Source organism: Alligator sinensis, unplaced genomic scaffold, assembly GCF_000455745.1.
Source record: "Alligator sinensis unplaced genomic scaffold, ASM45574v1 scaffold1164_1, whole genome shotgun sequence".
Lineage (NCBI taxonomy): Eukaryota > Metazoa > Chordata > Crocodylia > Alligatoridae > Alligator > Alligator sinensis.
Window position 1 is genome coordinate 120728 of NW_005842225.1, and position 12241 is coordinate 132968.

A 12241-nucleotide genomic window follows, 5' to 3' on the forward strand; every position below is an offset into this window, starting at 1 on the left:
CGCGGCGCGGCAGGCGTGGCAGGCGGGCCCCCTCGCCTCGTCCTGGGCTCCCCTCGCGAACACCGGCGCGGGCGTCCCCCGCGTCCTTAACGTGTCTCGCCGCGCGCGGGGTTGGCTACGGGACGCGGCGCCGGGGCTGACATGGTGCTTCTCCCTCACCCTGGCAGGAGCTGAGTGTGGAGTGCGGGCTGAACAACCGCATCCGGGCCATCGGGCAGATCTGCGAAGTGGCCAAAACCAAGAAGTTCGAAGAGGTGCGGCCTTGACGGCGGGGGGCGGCAAGCGGGTCCGGAGGAGCTGGTGGCAGGTCCCGACGCCGTCTGATGTAGACGGGGAAGCAGGAGTCGAGCGGGGTGGGAGCTGGTGGAGCGAGGGACAGCGAAGCGCTGGAGGGTGCCGCTGCCCTGCGGGGAGATGATCATCACGGAGTCACAGACCATTGGGGTGGGAGGGAGCTCGGGAGGTCACAGCGAGTGCAGCCCCCTGCGCCAAGCAGGACCAGCCCCAGCTACAGCATCCCAGCCAAGGCTTTGCCTACCTGGGTCTTCAACACCTCCAAGGATGGAGACTGCACCACCTCTCTGGGGAGCCTGGTCCAGTGCTTCACCACCCTCCTCATGAGACAGTTTTTCCTAATATCCAACCTCAACTTCCCTTGCTGCAGCTTGAGCCCATTGCTCCTTGTCCTGCCATCTGCCCCCACTGAGAACGGTCCAGCTCCGTCCTCTTTGCAGCCCCCCTGCAGGGAGGTGAAGGCTGCTATTCAATCCCTCTCGGTCTTCTCTTCTGCAGACTCAATCAGCCCGTTTCCCTCAGCCTCTCCCCACAAGTCAAGTCCCGCAGCCCTCCAGCGATTTTCATTGCTGTGTGCTGGACTCTCTCCAAGTTGTCCATATCCTTTCTGTAGTGCTTGCTTAGTTCTGGATCTGCTCTGCAAGTAAAAGTCACCACAAACTGATTTTTATGTATTTATATGTCTTACTGGGGTGCAGGCTCCCACGCGGATGCCCTTAGTCCAGACCAAGTGTCCCATTCTTATTTTGTTTTGGGGACGTTCATGCCCTCTCAGAGTTGCACTGAAATGCCAAGGGTGCGTGTGAAGCCAGCGTGCATCTTGGTGCAGGCTCGGGGTAGACCAGCCTCCAAAGCGTCTGGTGTTGCTCATCTATCTCCCTCTCCTTACAGGGGAGGTAGGGGTGAATGGCACCTTGACATTATTTTCCCTGTTGTAATATTTTCCCTGTTGTAACTTGCATGCTTTCTGCCTCCGTCTGCAGCACGCCGTGGAAGCCGTGTGGAAGGTGGTCGCTGATATGCTGCAGCCAGAGCGGCCCGCAGAAGCCAGGCACGCTGTGCTCCATCTGCTGAAGGCCATCGTTCAAGGACAGGTAAAGCTGCCTCCTTTTAGCGAGCGAGAGGAGCGCTGGCGACCTCCTGCCATTTGCTTGTTCTCGCAGTCCAGCACAGCGAACGGGAAGAGGCAGCCGCTCAGTGTGCTTGGGTCTTATTTTCACCTCCTGGCTCTGAGCTTTGCTTCTGTTCTGTTTTCATCTTGGATGGATGAAGAGAGACTCAGCAGGCTCTCCTACAGCCTAGGGGAAAAGGAGGGGGGTTTCGCACGTGCCGAATCTTCAGGCTGCTTCCTCTCTGCGGTGTAAAAGGCATGAGTTCAGCGGCTCTGTTTCTAACACTGTACCCTTCTCCTTTAAGGGCGAGCGACTAGGGATCCTTCGAGCACATTTCTTTAGGGTAATTAAGGATTATCCTTCTAACGAAGACCTGCACGAGCGGCTTGAAGTGTTCAAGGCCCTCACAGATAACGGAAGGTACATCACGTACCTGGAGGAGGAGTTGGGTGAGTTGCATTCATCAAGCACCTGAAATTTTAATGTTGGAAGAGCCTGTTGCAAGTAGCTCGATGAGGCTGGATTTGCCCCTTAAAAAAGCTACCTGCCTTTCAGCAGCGACTCGTAGGGGGTGCACGCGGGTGCATGCAGCTACCTCCAGTCAGCGCTTGCCAGCCCCCCACCGCCAACAGCGCCGGCAGTGTCTGCGGGAGCTCCCCTGCTTGCTGCCGGGGGCACGCGTCGTTCATGCCGCCTTTGATATGGGCTTATACGTGTAGTATTTTGCAGGGCTGTGGAAAGTTTGGGGGCATTCATTGTCCGAGGCTGTTGCTATGATTGATTTTTATAGAGAAGGTCCATGGCTGTTCTGCACGTGTGAGTTTGGAGAGCTGTCCTAATTTTAAATTAATGCCTGTTCATATTTTTGTTCGTTTGTGGGGAGTTTCCAGTTGCTGCCAAATTGTATACAACTGCTAAGAGGAGCGTAGCAGAGCACGGAGATGCTTGACCTGCCTTCGTTGCGGCATTTAGGAAGGAGTTTATTTAGATGTAAATGTATCAAGGAACAGGCATCCGGTCAGTGATAGGAGGGAGTTCACAGCAGCCCTGGATTAAAACCATGTAGTAATAACCCAACCTCTTTTTCCTCCAGCTGAGTTTGTGTTGCAGTGGATGGAAGTCGGTTTGTCTTCTGAGTTCCTCCTAGTCCTAGTGAACTTGGTGAAGTTCAACAGCTGCTACCTGGATGATTACGTCGCTGAGATGGTGCAGTAAGTTTCAGCTCCTGCCACCCCTTGCAGTGGTTGTGGATATGTTCAGTGAGCTCAATCTTCAGCAGTCCTCCAGATCCATAAACACTTGGGAAGCTGGGTGTCATAACCAAGCGCTTGCTGCGTGGGAGGCTGATATCCCAGCTCTTTTTTGCAAATGCTGTAATTGTTGGAGACTTGGCTCTGTATATATAGTCCTCTAAGTAATGTAAGTTTGTCTGTGGTCAGAAAAGGCACTAAAAATAGCTCGCTCCATAGATAGGGAGCTGTTGCCTTTCACAGCATACTCACTTGTCATCTCTCTCTCTTCTGGCAAATGTATTCTTTGGCTGCTCTTGGCTCTGAAGAGCCAGAGGGGAAGAAACAAGATTATTTTTCTGGCGTGTGTGCTGCCAGCCTGGTCATTAACTAGGTTCTGATTGTAGAGCCAAATTCTGCAGGTGATGATACCACCAATTGTGTTGAAGATGGGGCAGCAAGAACTCCACTTCCACAGATAGCCTTTACTCACAGTGATGCTTCAACCCTTCTTATCCTCTAGACTGCAAAAGCAAGGGTGCAGGGAAGAAGGGCAAATTACCTGGGTTTGGTGTAGAATCAGCTAATGCAAATGGAGAACCCCAGAAAGCCGTGTTTATCAAGAGTTTTAAGAGCAGAGCTTTGCTTTGTGGGCCACTCCCAACCACTTGGTTGTTGGCACTCGAGTGAAGCTGACCCTGAGACCTTGAATGTCAAGATCGTGTAGTATGCCCATTCTTATAACTCTGACCCATAAATCCAGGTTAAATTGCCTACTGCTGGCCCCAGTTTGTGTAGGTCAGGCTGTGGATTTGACTGTACTCTCCGTGTGCTATTCAGCTTAATACAGTACTGGTAGTCCCGTGTGTGTCACATGCAGTTGCAAACTTCCTGTTCAGAAAAGATCTGGTTATGCAAAGCATACTTCAGAAAGGACAGCAACAGGGGAAATATACACTCATTTAATTATGTTTCATTTTTACCTTATTTTTATTACTCTTTTACACACAAAATGTTTCATTTAGCCATGCTTTCCCTTCCAACAGCATGATCTGCCTATTGTGCCTTCGCACGTCGTCATCAGATGACATAGAGGTCAGTAATGGGAGCGTATTCTAATCTTTTTTGCGTTCTGTGGAACTGTATCCATTAGAGATGAGGCCAAGTGTCGTTACCAGTCTTTTATTCCAATATTGTCTTTGTAGAACGGAGATAATGCAGTCTTGGGAGAGTTAGTTATACGTGTAAAGCATCCTGGCAGTGTAAAGCACCATGTAGTCCTGAAGGGATGGATCATTTAGTCTCAGAACTGGGAGACCAAGAACAGCAGCATGATCTTAATAAGGGAAACCCTCACCTGTTCTCATAAGACTTGGCGCATCTTGCACTGGCTCCTGATCAGGGCTGCCTCGTATATCCCTGCTGACCTCTGGGGGACTTGCTGGGTGTAAATCAGGGCAGAGTTCAGCTGTCTGTGCCATGGAGCTCTATCAGGGGAGAAGTAAGTAACCGCTTTGTTTCACCGCCCCAAAGGTTTCCCTGCAGGTCCTGGATGCCGTGGTTTGCTATAACTGCCTGCCTTCGGAGAGCCTCCCTGTGTTCATCATCACCCTGTGCCGCACCATCAACGTCAAGGAGCTGTCAGAGCCGTGCTGGAAGGTCAGAGCCCTCTCTGGACTCTCCCTTGGAGTGAATGCTTGTAGGCTGTATGGTTTGGGCCCTTTAAAGTAAAACTGCTTTAGGTAGTGGGGTGTGCAAAGTCTCAAGACTCTGGTTACGCTCGTAGTAACTAGAATGGAAGGATGCACTGCTTTACTAATGGAAAGCACTGCCTTTAATAAACCAAACTTCGTGTGTAACCAGCCTCTACTGAGTCAACACGGGAGCTGTGTAATGAGCTGCTGAAAACCCTCTGCTATTTACTTTGTAGCTCATGCGCAATCTCTTGGGGACCCACTTGGGGCACAGTGCCATATACAACATGTGCCGGATCATGGAGGTCAGGTAAGGACTGTCCCGCCTTTTAGTATTGCTGGGGGAAAGGCTGCGTGGTATTGCTTCCTTGGAAGTAAATGGATGCAGGCCCAGCATTTTGCACGCTTCGGGACATTTAGAAACGTCAGAACTCCTGGGTTCTTTTCCAGCCGTGCCATTGACTGGCTTTGTGATTTCTGGGTATCTTGTTTAACCTCGCGGTAGCTACAATAGCATGATGAGAATAGTTCCAGGCTGGGTGGTTAGGCCTAGTGTTTTAATATGTTTCTAAAGGTGCCCATTTTAGAAATGCTGTGTACTGTTTGGTTTTCCCCTTACATGGCAATGCATGTCCCTCCTAAGATGGGGACACTCATGGTAAACCGTGAAGCTTTAACACTACCAAAGAAAATTTTGCCTTCCCTTCTGTCCCTGTCATAGAGCTTACATGGCAGATGCAGCCCTGCTGAGAGGAGCTGTGTTCTTCGTGGGGATGGCACTGTGGGGCGCGCACAGATTGCATTCTCTCAAGAATTCCCCAACGTCGGTGCTGCCTTCGTTTCTCAAGGTTGGTATTTGGCAGGGTCTTGCTTTCTTCGTATTGCAGCTGTGTCCAAAAGTTCCAGCCAGGGACCGGGATCCTCAGGTCTCTGTAGACCTAGGGCACAAGGAGAGTTTGTGCCCTGAAGACCTTCCCGTCTATATATAAAGACAAGAGGCAACAGATAGATGGAGCCCAGGGAAACTGCGACTGGAGGTAGTTCATGCTGAAGTCTTACCTTCCATTTGGAAATGTTTTAGTGAAGCATTTTATAAAGCTCTAACGTAGCTGATGCTTTAGACTGCTCAGGAAGACCCTGGTCCCAGGTACACCCCATCAATACCATACAAACACAGGGCAGGGGGCAGAGTTGACATGAAGCCTGTTTTATTAGTGCCATGTATTTTAAATTCAGTGTTAACTAGACACATGCCCTTGCTGAGGGATTCAGGCTGGTGTGCTTGCTGGCTGGCTTGTTCAGCACAATGGAAACTAGGATTTCGGAGAGAGCTTTTGCCTGACCAAAGGGTATTGGCCCTGAAGGATGTACAGTACCTGCCCCCTCTACCAGGGCATTTGCTAAGCTTTAGGCATGACATTAAACTGTGAGGGCTCTGCCAGATTCTGGGGCTCCTGTGTATTTGGGGAGGGCACAAGGCTGAGTGAATGTGCTGTGTTTTGAGGAAGGGGGCAGGTTGTTAATACCCAGCAAGCATATGCAATATTATGCTTGACCTTGCAAAGGCTGCCATCTCATGTATTTGTATTTCATTTCTTTTGTTTCATTTATTGTACCACCCTTCATCTTCAAGAGGAGGCTGGACAGATGTTTGGCTGGGGTGATATGACCCCGGCACCCATTCCTGCCCGGGGCAGGGGGTCGGACCTGATGATCTGTTTAGGTCCCTTCCGACCCTAGCACTGTGATACTGTGAACTCCTTCTTGAGCTGTTTGTCTTCAGTTTAGGAAGGCTACAGGTAGCTATTGTCACCTGGTTAACCTAAGGGACTTGTCTTCCAGGCCATGACTTGTTCCAATGCAGTTGTGTCTTATGAGATAGTCCTGTCCATAACCAGATTAATCAAGAAGTATGGGAAGGAGCTTCAGGCAGTCACCTGGGATATTCTTCTGGATATCATTGAGCGATTACTCCAGCAGCTCCAGGTAGGTAGTAAGCCAAGTCTTGCTACATCTTGGTTATAAGAGGTCTTGTAAGTGGTTATTAAATGGTCTTTATTTTTTAACGGAGTCCCTTGTGATTCAGTGGTAGAATCCTTGCCTACCACACAGGAGACCAGGGTTCAATTCCCAGACACTTCTACAACTACAGCCATGGAGGCACCAAACATCTGGACTCTGTCTGGTCTTTGGATTCTGTCTCAGTGGTCTAAAGGGAGGATGGCAGGTCTGGGCAGCCTCCACTCCTCCAAAAATTTCTGCTCAGGTGTATGCATCAAAGGTCTGGGTCACACCATGATCCAGGAGGATTGATGGTTGCCACCATTTTTTAACATTGTCGTGTACTTGCGTTTCTGGCTGGGATAGTGTGTCAGTCTGACGGTGTGTGTGTCATTCTTCCTGTATGTCTCGGGCATCCTGCAGTCAGTGCTGGCCTTGGAAGGGAGAAGGCAAAGGGACCGAGTGTGCCCAGTTTAACTTCTGATCCTATTACTTCTTAGCCTGTATTCTCTTTTATTTAAATCGTGACGTGTTGTAAGAAGATAGAAACTGTTCAGAGTGGCTTTTTCTGTGTTTCAGAGTCTGGAGAGTCCGGATCTGAAGTCCATTGTACATGACCTGTTGACAACAGTAGAAGAGCTGTGTGACCAGAATGACTTCCATGGGTCTGAGGAGAGGTTCTTTGAGCTGGTGGAGAGATGTGCTGATCAGAGACCAGTAAGAGCTTGTCTGCCTTTGCTGGGCAATGCAATCTGCTGTGCTTTTTTAGCTTTCATTACCTGTATTCCAATAGTGCCTGGGAGCCCCAGTCAGTATCTGGGTCCCTTCTTGGTAGGGAGTGTCTTGGTTTTGGTATCATGCTGGTCTCAAAGGAGCCCACAGTCTAGATAGACAAGATGGAGAGGACTGGTAGATTCTCATCTTGCTGGGACTTGTCTCACAGTATGTGTGATTTCACTCCAGGACACACAGGAGGTCTGTACTAAAGCTAGGAATTTAACCTGGACTTCCAGAGTCTGGTCTTATTTCCCTTGAGGCCACCCTTCCCCTGTCATACACACCTGAGATGAAAGAAAATCTTGTGCAGTCACAGGCAGGAATTCTGTTAGCTGCTGACCATAAAACTGCTATCTGAGGCCTTTTCTCGGTGGGAGGAGAAGGGGGAAAGGTGTGTACCCAGTTTGCTTAAGCACTGAAACGTTCTCGTTATTTCTTTGCAAGGAATCTTCTGTACTAAACTTAATAACCTACAGAGCTCAGTCCATTTACCCTGCCAAAGATGGCTGGATCCACAACCTGCAGCTGTTAATGGAGAGGTTCTTCAGGTAGGAGAGTGCGGCTTTAAAAAAGAAGATGGTCCCTTCAAATGTGTTCATGGCTGGCTTTACCATTGCCCCGTATGAAAGCAGCTCCAGTTCCTGAAGCACTGATGTTCTTCATGGCTGCTCACATACAGCGGTAATGTCGCCACAGAGGATTTGAGGGCATTTTGTGTAATCAGCCATGCAAAAGCTTCCAACAGAGGCTTCAGTTGTCCTACAACAAAACTGAGGGTCTCTGTTGAGTACTTCGCCTCTTGATAATTCAGTCCAGCCTGTCCTGCTTCTAGCTCACTCCTGCCTGGTGTCAGAACTGCAACCCTATCTCTTAAAGCTCACTAATGCAGCTGATTAGACTATATGAAGTAGCATGGGATGCCATAATGGCCATGCCCAAATGATGCTTCTGAATTATAAAATGATCCCAGCCTGTAGCAAAAAGAAAGAGCATCTGGCTCTTTTTTAATATCAGGATAAAGATTCACTCTTCCTTGTGCCTGTATTATATGGTTTAAATTTGTGGTCCAGAACATCTCTTCTGTTGACACATGTGGCTCCTGGCTGGCTCTTCAGTTTTGAAGTTGAAGATACGTTACAATGTGATCGCTTGTCTTGTTAAACAGCCTCCTGTTTTTTTCTTACCAATTCTGTCTTGGTTGGGTGCTTTGTACACAGGCTGTTCTCCAGAGATGTGTACAGTCTCTTTAATTGTAGTTACTTTAACTCGCAAAGAGTTTATTGTCATCTTTTTCACTTTCCCCACGCAAACTTCTCATCCACATTGAATGTGTTTTTCCCTTCTAGGAATGAGTCTCGCAGCGTGGTTCGTATTAAAGTTCTGGATGTCTTGTCTTTTGTCCTGAGCATTAACAGACAGTTCTATGAGGTTTGTATTTCTTGGTAATTGGCTCCAATGCTTGGATTTAAGATCTGGAGTGGGTGGTGGAAAGACCTCTCTTAAGCTAAGTTGGGGCAGGTTTTCAGGCTTAGTCACTTCTGTGCTGAAGAGGAAGCAGAATTGTATTGAACATCTTGGATGCTGCAAACAGTTCAGTGATGTGAATGTAGTGACTTCACTCAGCACTAAGTGCAGTCTAAGATGCTGGCTCCTGTGAGAGAGCGAGTCTGGGGAGCTGTACTTAGGTTGCTCGTGACCTTGCAGTGCACACCTCATATGCTGGTGGCAGGGAAGTGGGAGATGTGCTGCTCAGATTCCTCCGTTACCCATTAAAACATGCTGTTGCCTCTTGTTTCTTGCTTTGCTAAAACAACATGGCCTAGGAATCCCCTATGAACAGGGCCTGTTGCAGTCGACCTGCAAAGCCTTGGTCAGTTAATAGTGACTTATGCACTGTGTCCAAGTTTAACAATAGTCTAAAAGTTTGGGGAAATGGCTTGGAAAGACACTCAGGTGGACTGAGGGGAGAAGAAGAGTCAGGAGACCAAATAAATAGCAGGTGAAGAATACAGAGGTGGCAGAATAGCACACTTCTTTTGACTGTGAATGTGTTTAACTCGGGAATTAATGTCGTGCAGTAGAATGCTTCCCAGCTCACTGAGGTCTGTCCTATTGCAGGAGGAGCTAATCAACGCTGTAGTAATCTCTCAGCTGGCACACATTCCAGAGGATAAAGACCACAAAGTCCGAAAACTGGCCACCCAGCTGCTGGTGGACCTGGCCGAGGGCTGCAATACACATCACTTTAACAGCTTGCTTGACATCATAGAAAAGGTGAGGCCTCGCTTCCTTGGAAGTGATGCATATATGGTGGCTGTGGTATATGGTGGCTCTTACAAACCCCATGCTGGAGTTCGAGGAGGCTAAACAGTGAATGCGGTCCGTCATCTCCGTGGTCACGCAGGGAAGGAGAGGGTTTTTGGATTTAGACAGAAACCAGGGCTGCAGTGAAGAGCAGAAGAGGGCTTTATTAGCTCCCACCAGTTTATCGTTCTTAGCTTTCAGTAGGGACTGTTTGTCTGGACTCTTCCTGTTCTGCTGACTGGAATTGAGGGTAAGTGTTTGTTTGCATTTCTCCCGCCATGGCTGATGTGGCTTTTAAAGAGCTTCTCTTCTTTTAAAGGTGGCTGCACATTCTCTGTCGTCCCCGGCTGAGCTGGAGGGGAGAGACTTGCTGTCCTATTCTGCTTCTCTGGAGGATGTGAAGACGGCAGTTCTAGGCCTTCTCATCATTCTCCAGGTAAAGCCCTGTGAAGCTTCGGAAATGCCTTCTCCAGGGGTTTGCTTACATGATGGCTTGTCTGCTTCTTAATCTAATCAAAGAGGGGACAGCGTTCCAGCTCACATTTGGATGAGCTCACAGCCTGGCTTGTTGGTGCTGCATTGGGTATTACCTCTCTGTTCAGTGCCAGCATGTCATAACTGTGAGTGTTTAGGCAGCCTGTTGTAAACTGTAGATCAAGAGGAGCCAGAGCTGGATTCTCAGAATTCTTTGGCATCTCAGTCACAAACAAATCTGAGTCTCCAGTTTCAAACCCTTGGTTCAGGCTAAATTAAATAAAAAAATTGAGAGCAGCTTGAAAAGTTTTGGTCCTCTGCATAGTGAACATAAGAGCTGCCATTTCCTGGGTCTGACCATAAGTCCATTTGTCCAGTCTCCTGTGTTGCACTGTGGTAGAGAGTGGATGCTGAAAGGGAGAGTGAACTGGGTCTGATCAGGGTTTTTTCCACTGTTCCTCTCTCACTTGCAGCCTCCAGCGTTGAAGGTCAAAGTGACACTTCACCCAAAGCCCTGCTTTCACAAGGCTTTTGCTAAGATGGTGGAAATTTCACCGGAGCAGTGCCTGTGCTTTGGCCTTTCAGGATCCCAGTGCAGCAGTCTCAGCCCACCTCAGTTCCTAGACCCATTGGTTAGACGACACTTTTACTAAGTGAACTTTTCTTGCTCAGAAGCTTTCGTGAAATGTTTGAGCTGTCCTCCCTCCTTGAGTGTGCGGGTCGCTCGGTTTGGGGTTTTGCACATAATCTCCAGGACTCTCAGAGAAGCAGGCAGTAACACTTACTCCTTGGGGCCTTGTGGAGGACTAACTGTCCTGACTCACCTGCTCCTTGCTCCCTTCGCAGCTTATTTTCTCAGGAGCCTGCAGGAAGGAGGGGGCTTGTGCAGAACAGTCTGTTCTTTTTTGTGCCGGCTCCAAAGGCTGCTTGCACAGGGGTTCCTGAGCAGCTGCCAGTCGTCTATGACTAGATGTGCAGCTCTCCTGTTAAACCCACTGTTTTCTCTGTTCTGTCCTCCTGCAGACTAAGCTGTACAGCCTGCCTGCCAGCCACGCCACCCATGTGTACGAGATGCTGATCAGCCACATCCAGCTCCATTATAAATGCATGTACAGCCTTCCCGTTGCCAGCAGCATCCGACTGCAGGTATGACTTTCACCTAAGATTCAGGTGGAAGTGGGCAGTGGTGGCCGTTCAGTGGTAGTGGTGGGGAGGGGAGGAGCCGGTAGGATGCAGCATCTCTGTAGAAATACGAGCTGCCCTGGACAGTGGAACCAATTGCACTGGGCATAGGCTCGATTGCACTGCAGCCGGGAGTGGAAGGCCTCTGCAGACTTGAGTTCGTCTCCTCTCTGGCACCTGAGAACAGAATGCTATTCAGGCAGCTGGGACGTGGGGCCTCTCCGAGCACAACAAGGACACGTTCTCTCTTGCAGGTGTTTGACTTTCTGCTGATGCTCCAGGCCGACTCCCTCCACCGCCTGGGCCTTTCCAACAAGGATGGAGCCGTGAGGTTTAGCCCCTACTGCCTTTGTAACTTGGTGTACGTTTCCCAGTGCCTGGTGATACGTGAAACCTCCCGACATTCCCATGTGCTTCTATCAATCGGCCAGGGTCTTTCTCGCATTCTTCTGAATCTTCCAAATTCTGACAAACCTGTTGTCTTAGCTGCAGTTTGAGGGAAGGCTTTGACAGATCCATGTGCAGACCGGTCCTGCCTGCAGAACTCTGGACGTCAGGGTTTATTGTACCAAAGCCTCAGGGTTTATGCTGCCTTTTTCAAAATTTTACAAAATGTGTTGCTCCCCGTTTCCCGGCAGGAGATGAAGGTCTGGCTTCCCACCAGGGTTGGGTTTGAAAGCCTGTAGAAATCTACCTGCTTGTTAATTGTACTTCCTCATCTGACGTTTTCTCTGTAACTCCTTGCAGAAGTTGAAGCTGCTTTTGTAGAGATGCTGAAGCGAGCCCCTTTTTTCTTTTTTCTGTGCCATTCCTGCATTGTAGCTTACTAGCTGTTCTGGTTTTGGCTTAATTTGGATAAAGTCTTACCCGCTTTGTCTTCCCGCATTGTAGAGAGCCAGAGAAGAGGACCTCTGATAAAAAACCAGCTGGGACCCTCTCCCCTCCTTCAGGAAGTCCCAGTGTGTCATCGCAGAACGCCTCCATTCGTGTGGGCCATTTGCCGTATTCACTGCTCTTTGGAGTCCTCCTGCAGTGTTTGAAGCAAGTAGGTTATGCACTTGCTTTGCAATCCAGTTGTGTAACCAGTGTGAAATGGGAGTTGGCTGGGGTTTAAAACTCAGGGGCTCAGGGATGTGTGTCAAGGCTGGAATGTGCCGCAAGGTTCAGCTCTTTC

At 49.3% G+C, this 12241-nt stretch overlaps 1 protein-coding gene across 12 annotated transcripts in view; it reads left to right on the forward strand.

Annotated features, from left to right (window-relative positions):
* The first annotated feature begins 171 nt into the window (after window positions 1–171).
* The window catches only part of TSC2 (TSC complex subunit 2), a 40147-nt gene continuing 28077 nt past the window's right edge, over window positions 172–12241 (forward strand). For 7 of the 12 annotated variants that reach the window (XM_025208244.1, XM_025208247.1, XM_025208248.1 and 4 more), the window contains exons 1-17: window positions 172–254; window positions 1278–1388; window positions 1711–1855; window positions 2500–2617; window positions 3682–3730; window positions 4169–4294; window positions 4566–4639; window positions 5051–5177; window positions 6157–6315; window positions 6910–7047; window positions 7552–7655; window positions 8454–8535; window positions 9226–9381; window positions 9731–9847; window positions 10909–11031; window positions 11322–11428; window positions 11959–12112. In XM_025208244.1, the coding sequence (XP_025064029.1) occupies window positions 1314–1388; window positions 1711–1855; window positions 2500–2617; window positions 3682–3730; window positions 4169–4294; window positions 4566–4639; window positions 5051–5177; window positions 6157–6315; window positions 6910–7047; window positions 7552–7655; window positions 8454–8535; window positions 9226–9381; window positions 9731–9847; window positions 10909–11031; window positions 11322–11428; window positions 11959–12112 (1854 nt within the window). In that variant the 5' untranslated portion in view covers window positions 172–254; window positions 1278–1313. The remainder of the gene's footprint in view (window positions 255–1277; window positions 1389–1710; window positions 1856–2499; window positions 2618–3681; window positions 3731–4168; window positions 4295–4565; window positions 4640–5050; window positions 5178–6156; window positions 6316–6909; window positions 7048–7551; window positions 7656–8453; window positions 8536–9225; window positions 9382–9730; window positions 9848–10908; window positions 11032–11321; window positions 11429–11958; window positions 12113–12241) is intronic. The other 5 variants (XM_025208246.1, XM_025208253.1, XM_025208254.1 and 2 more) reach the window with 1 other exon arrangement.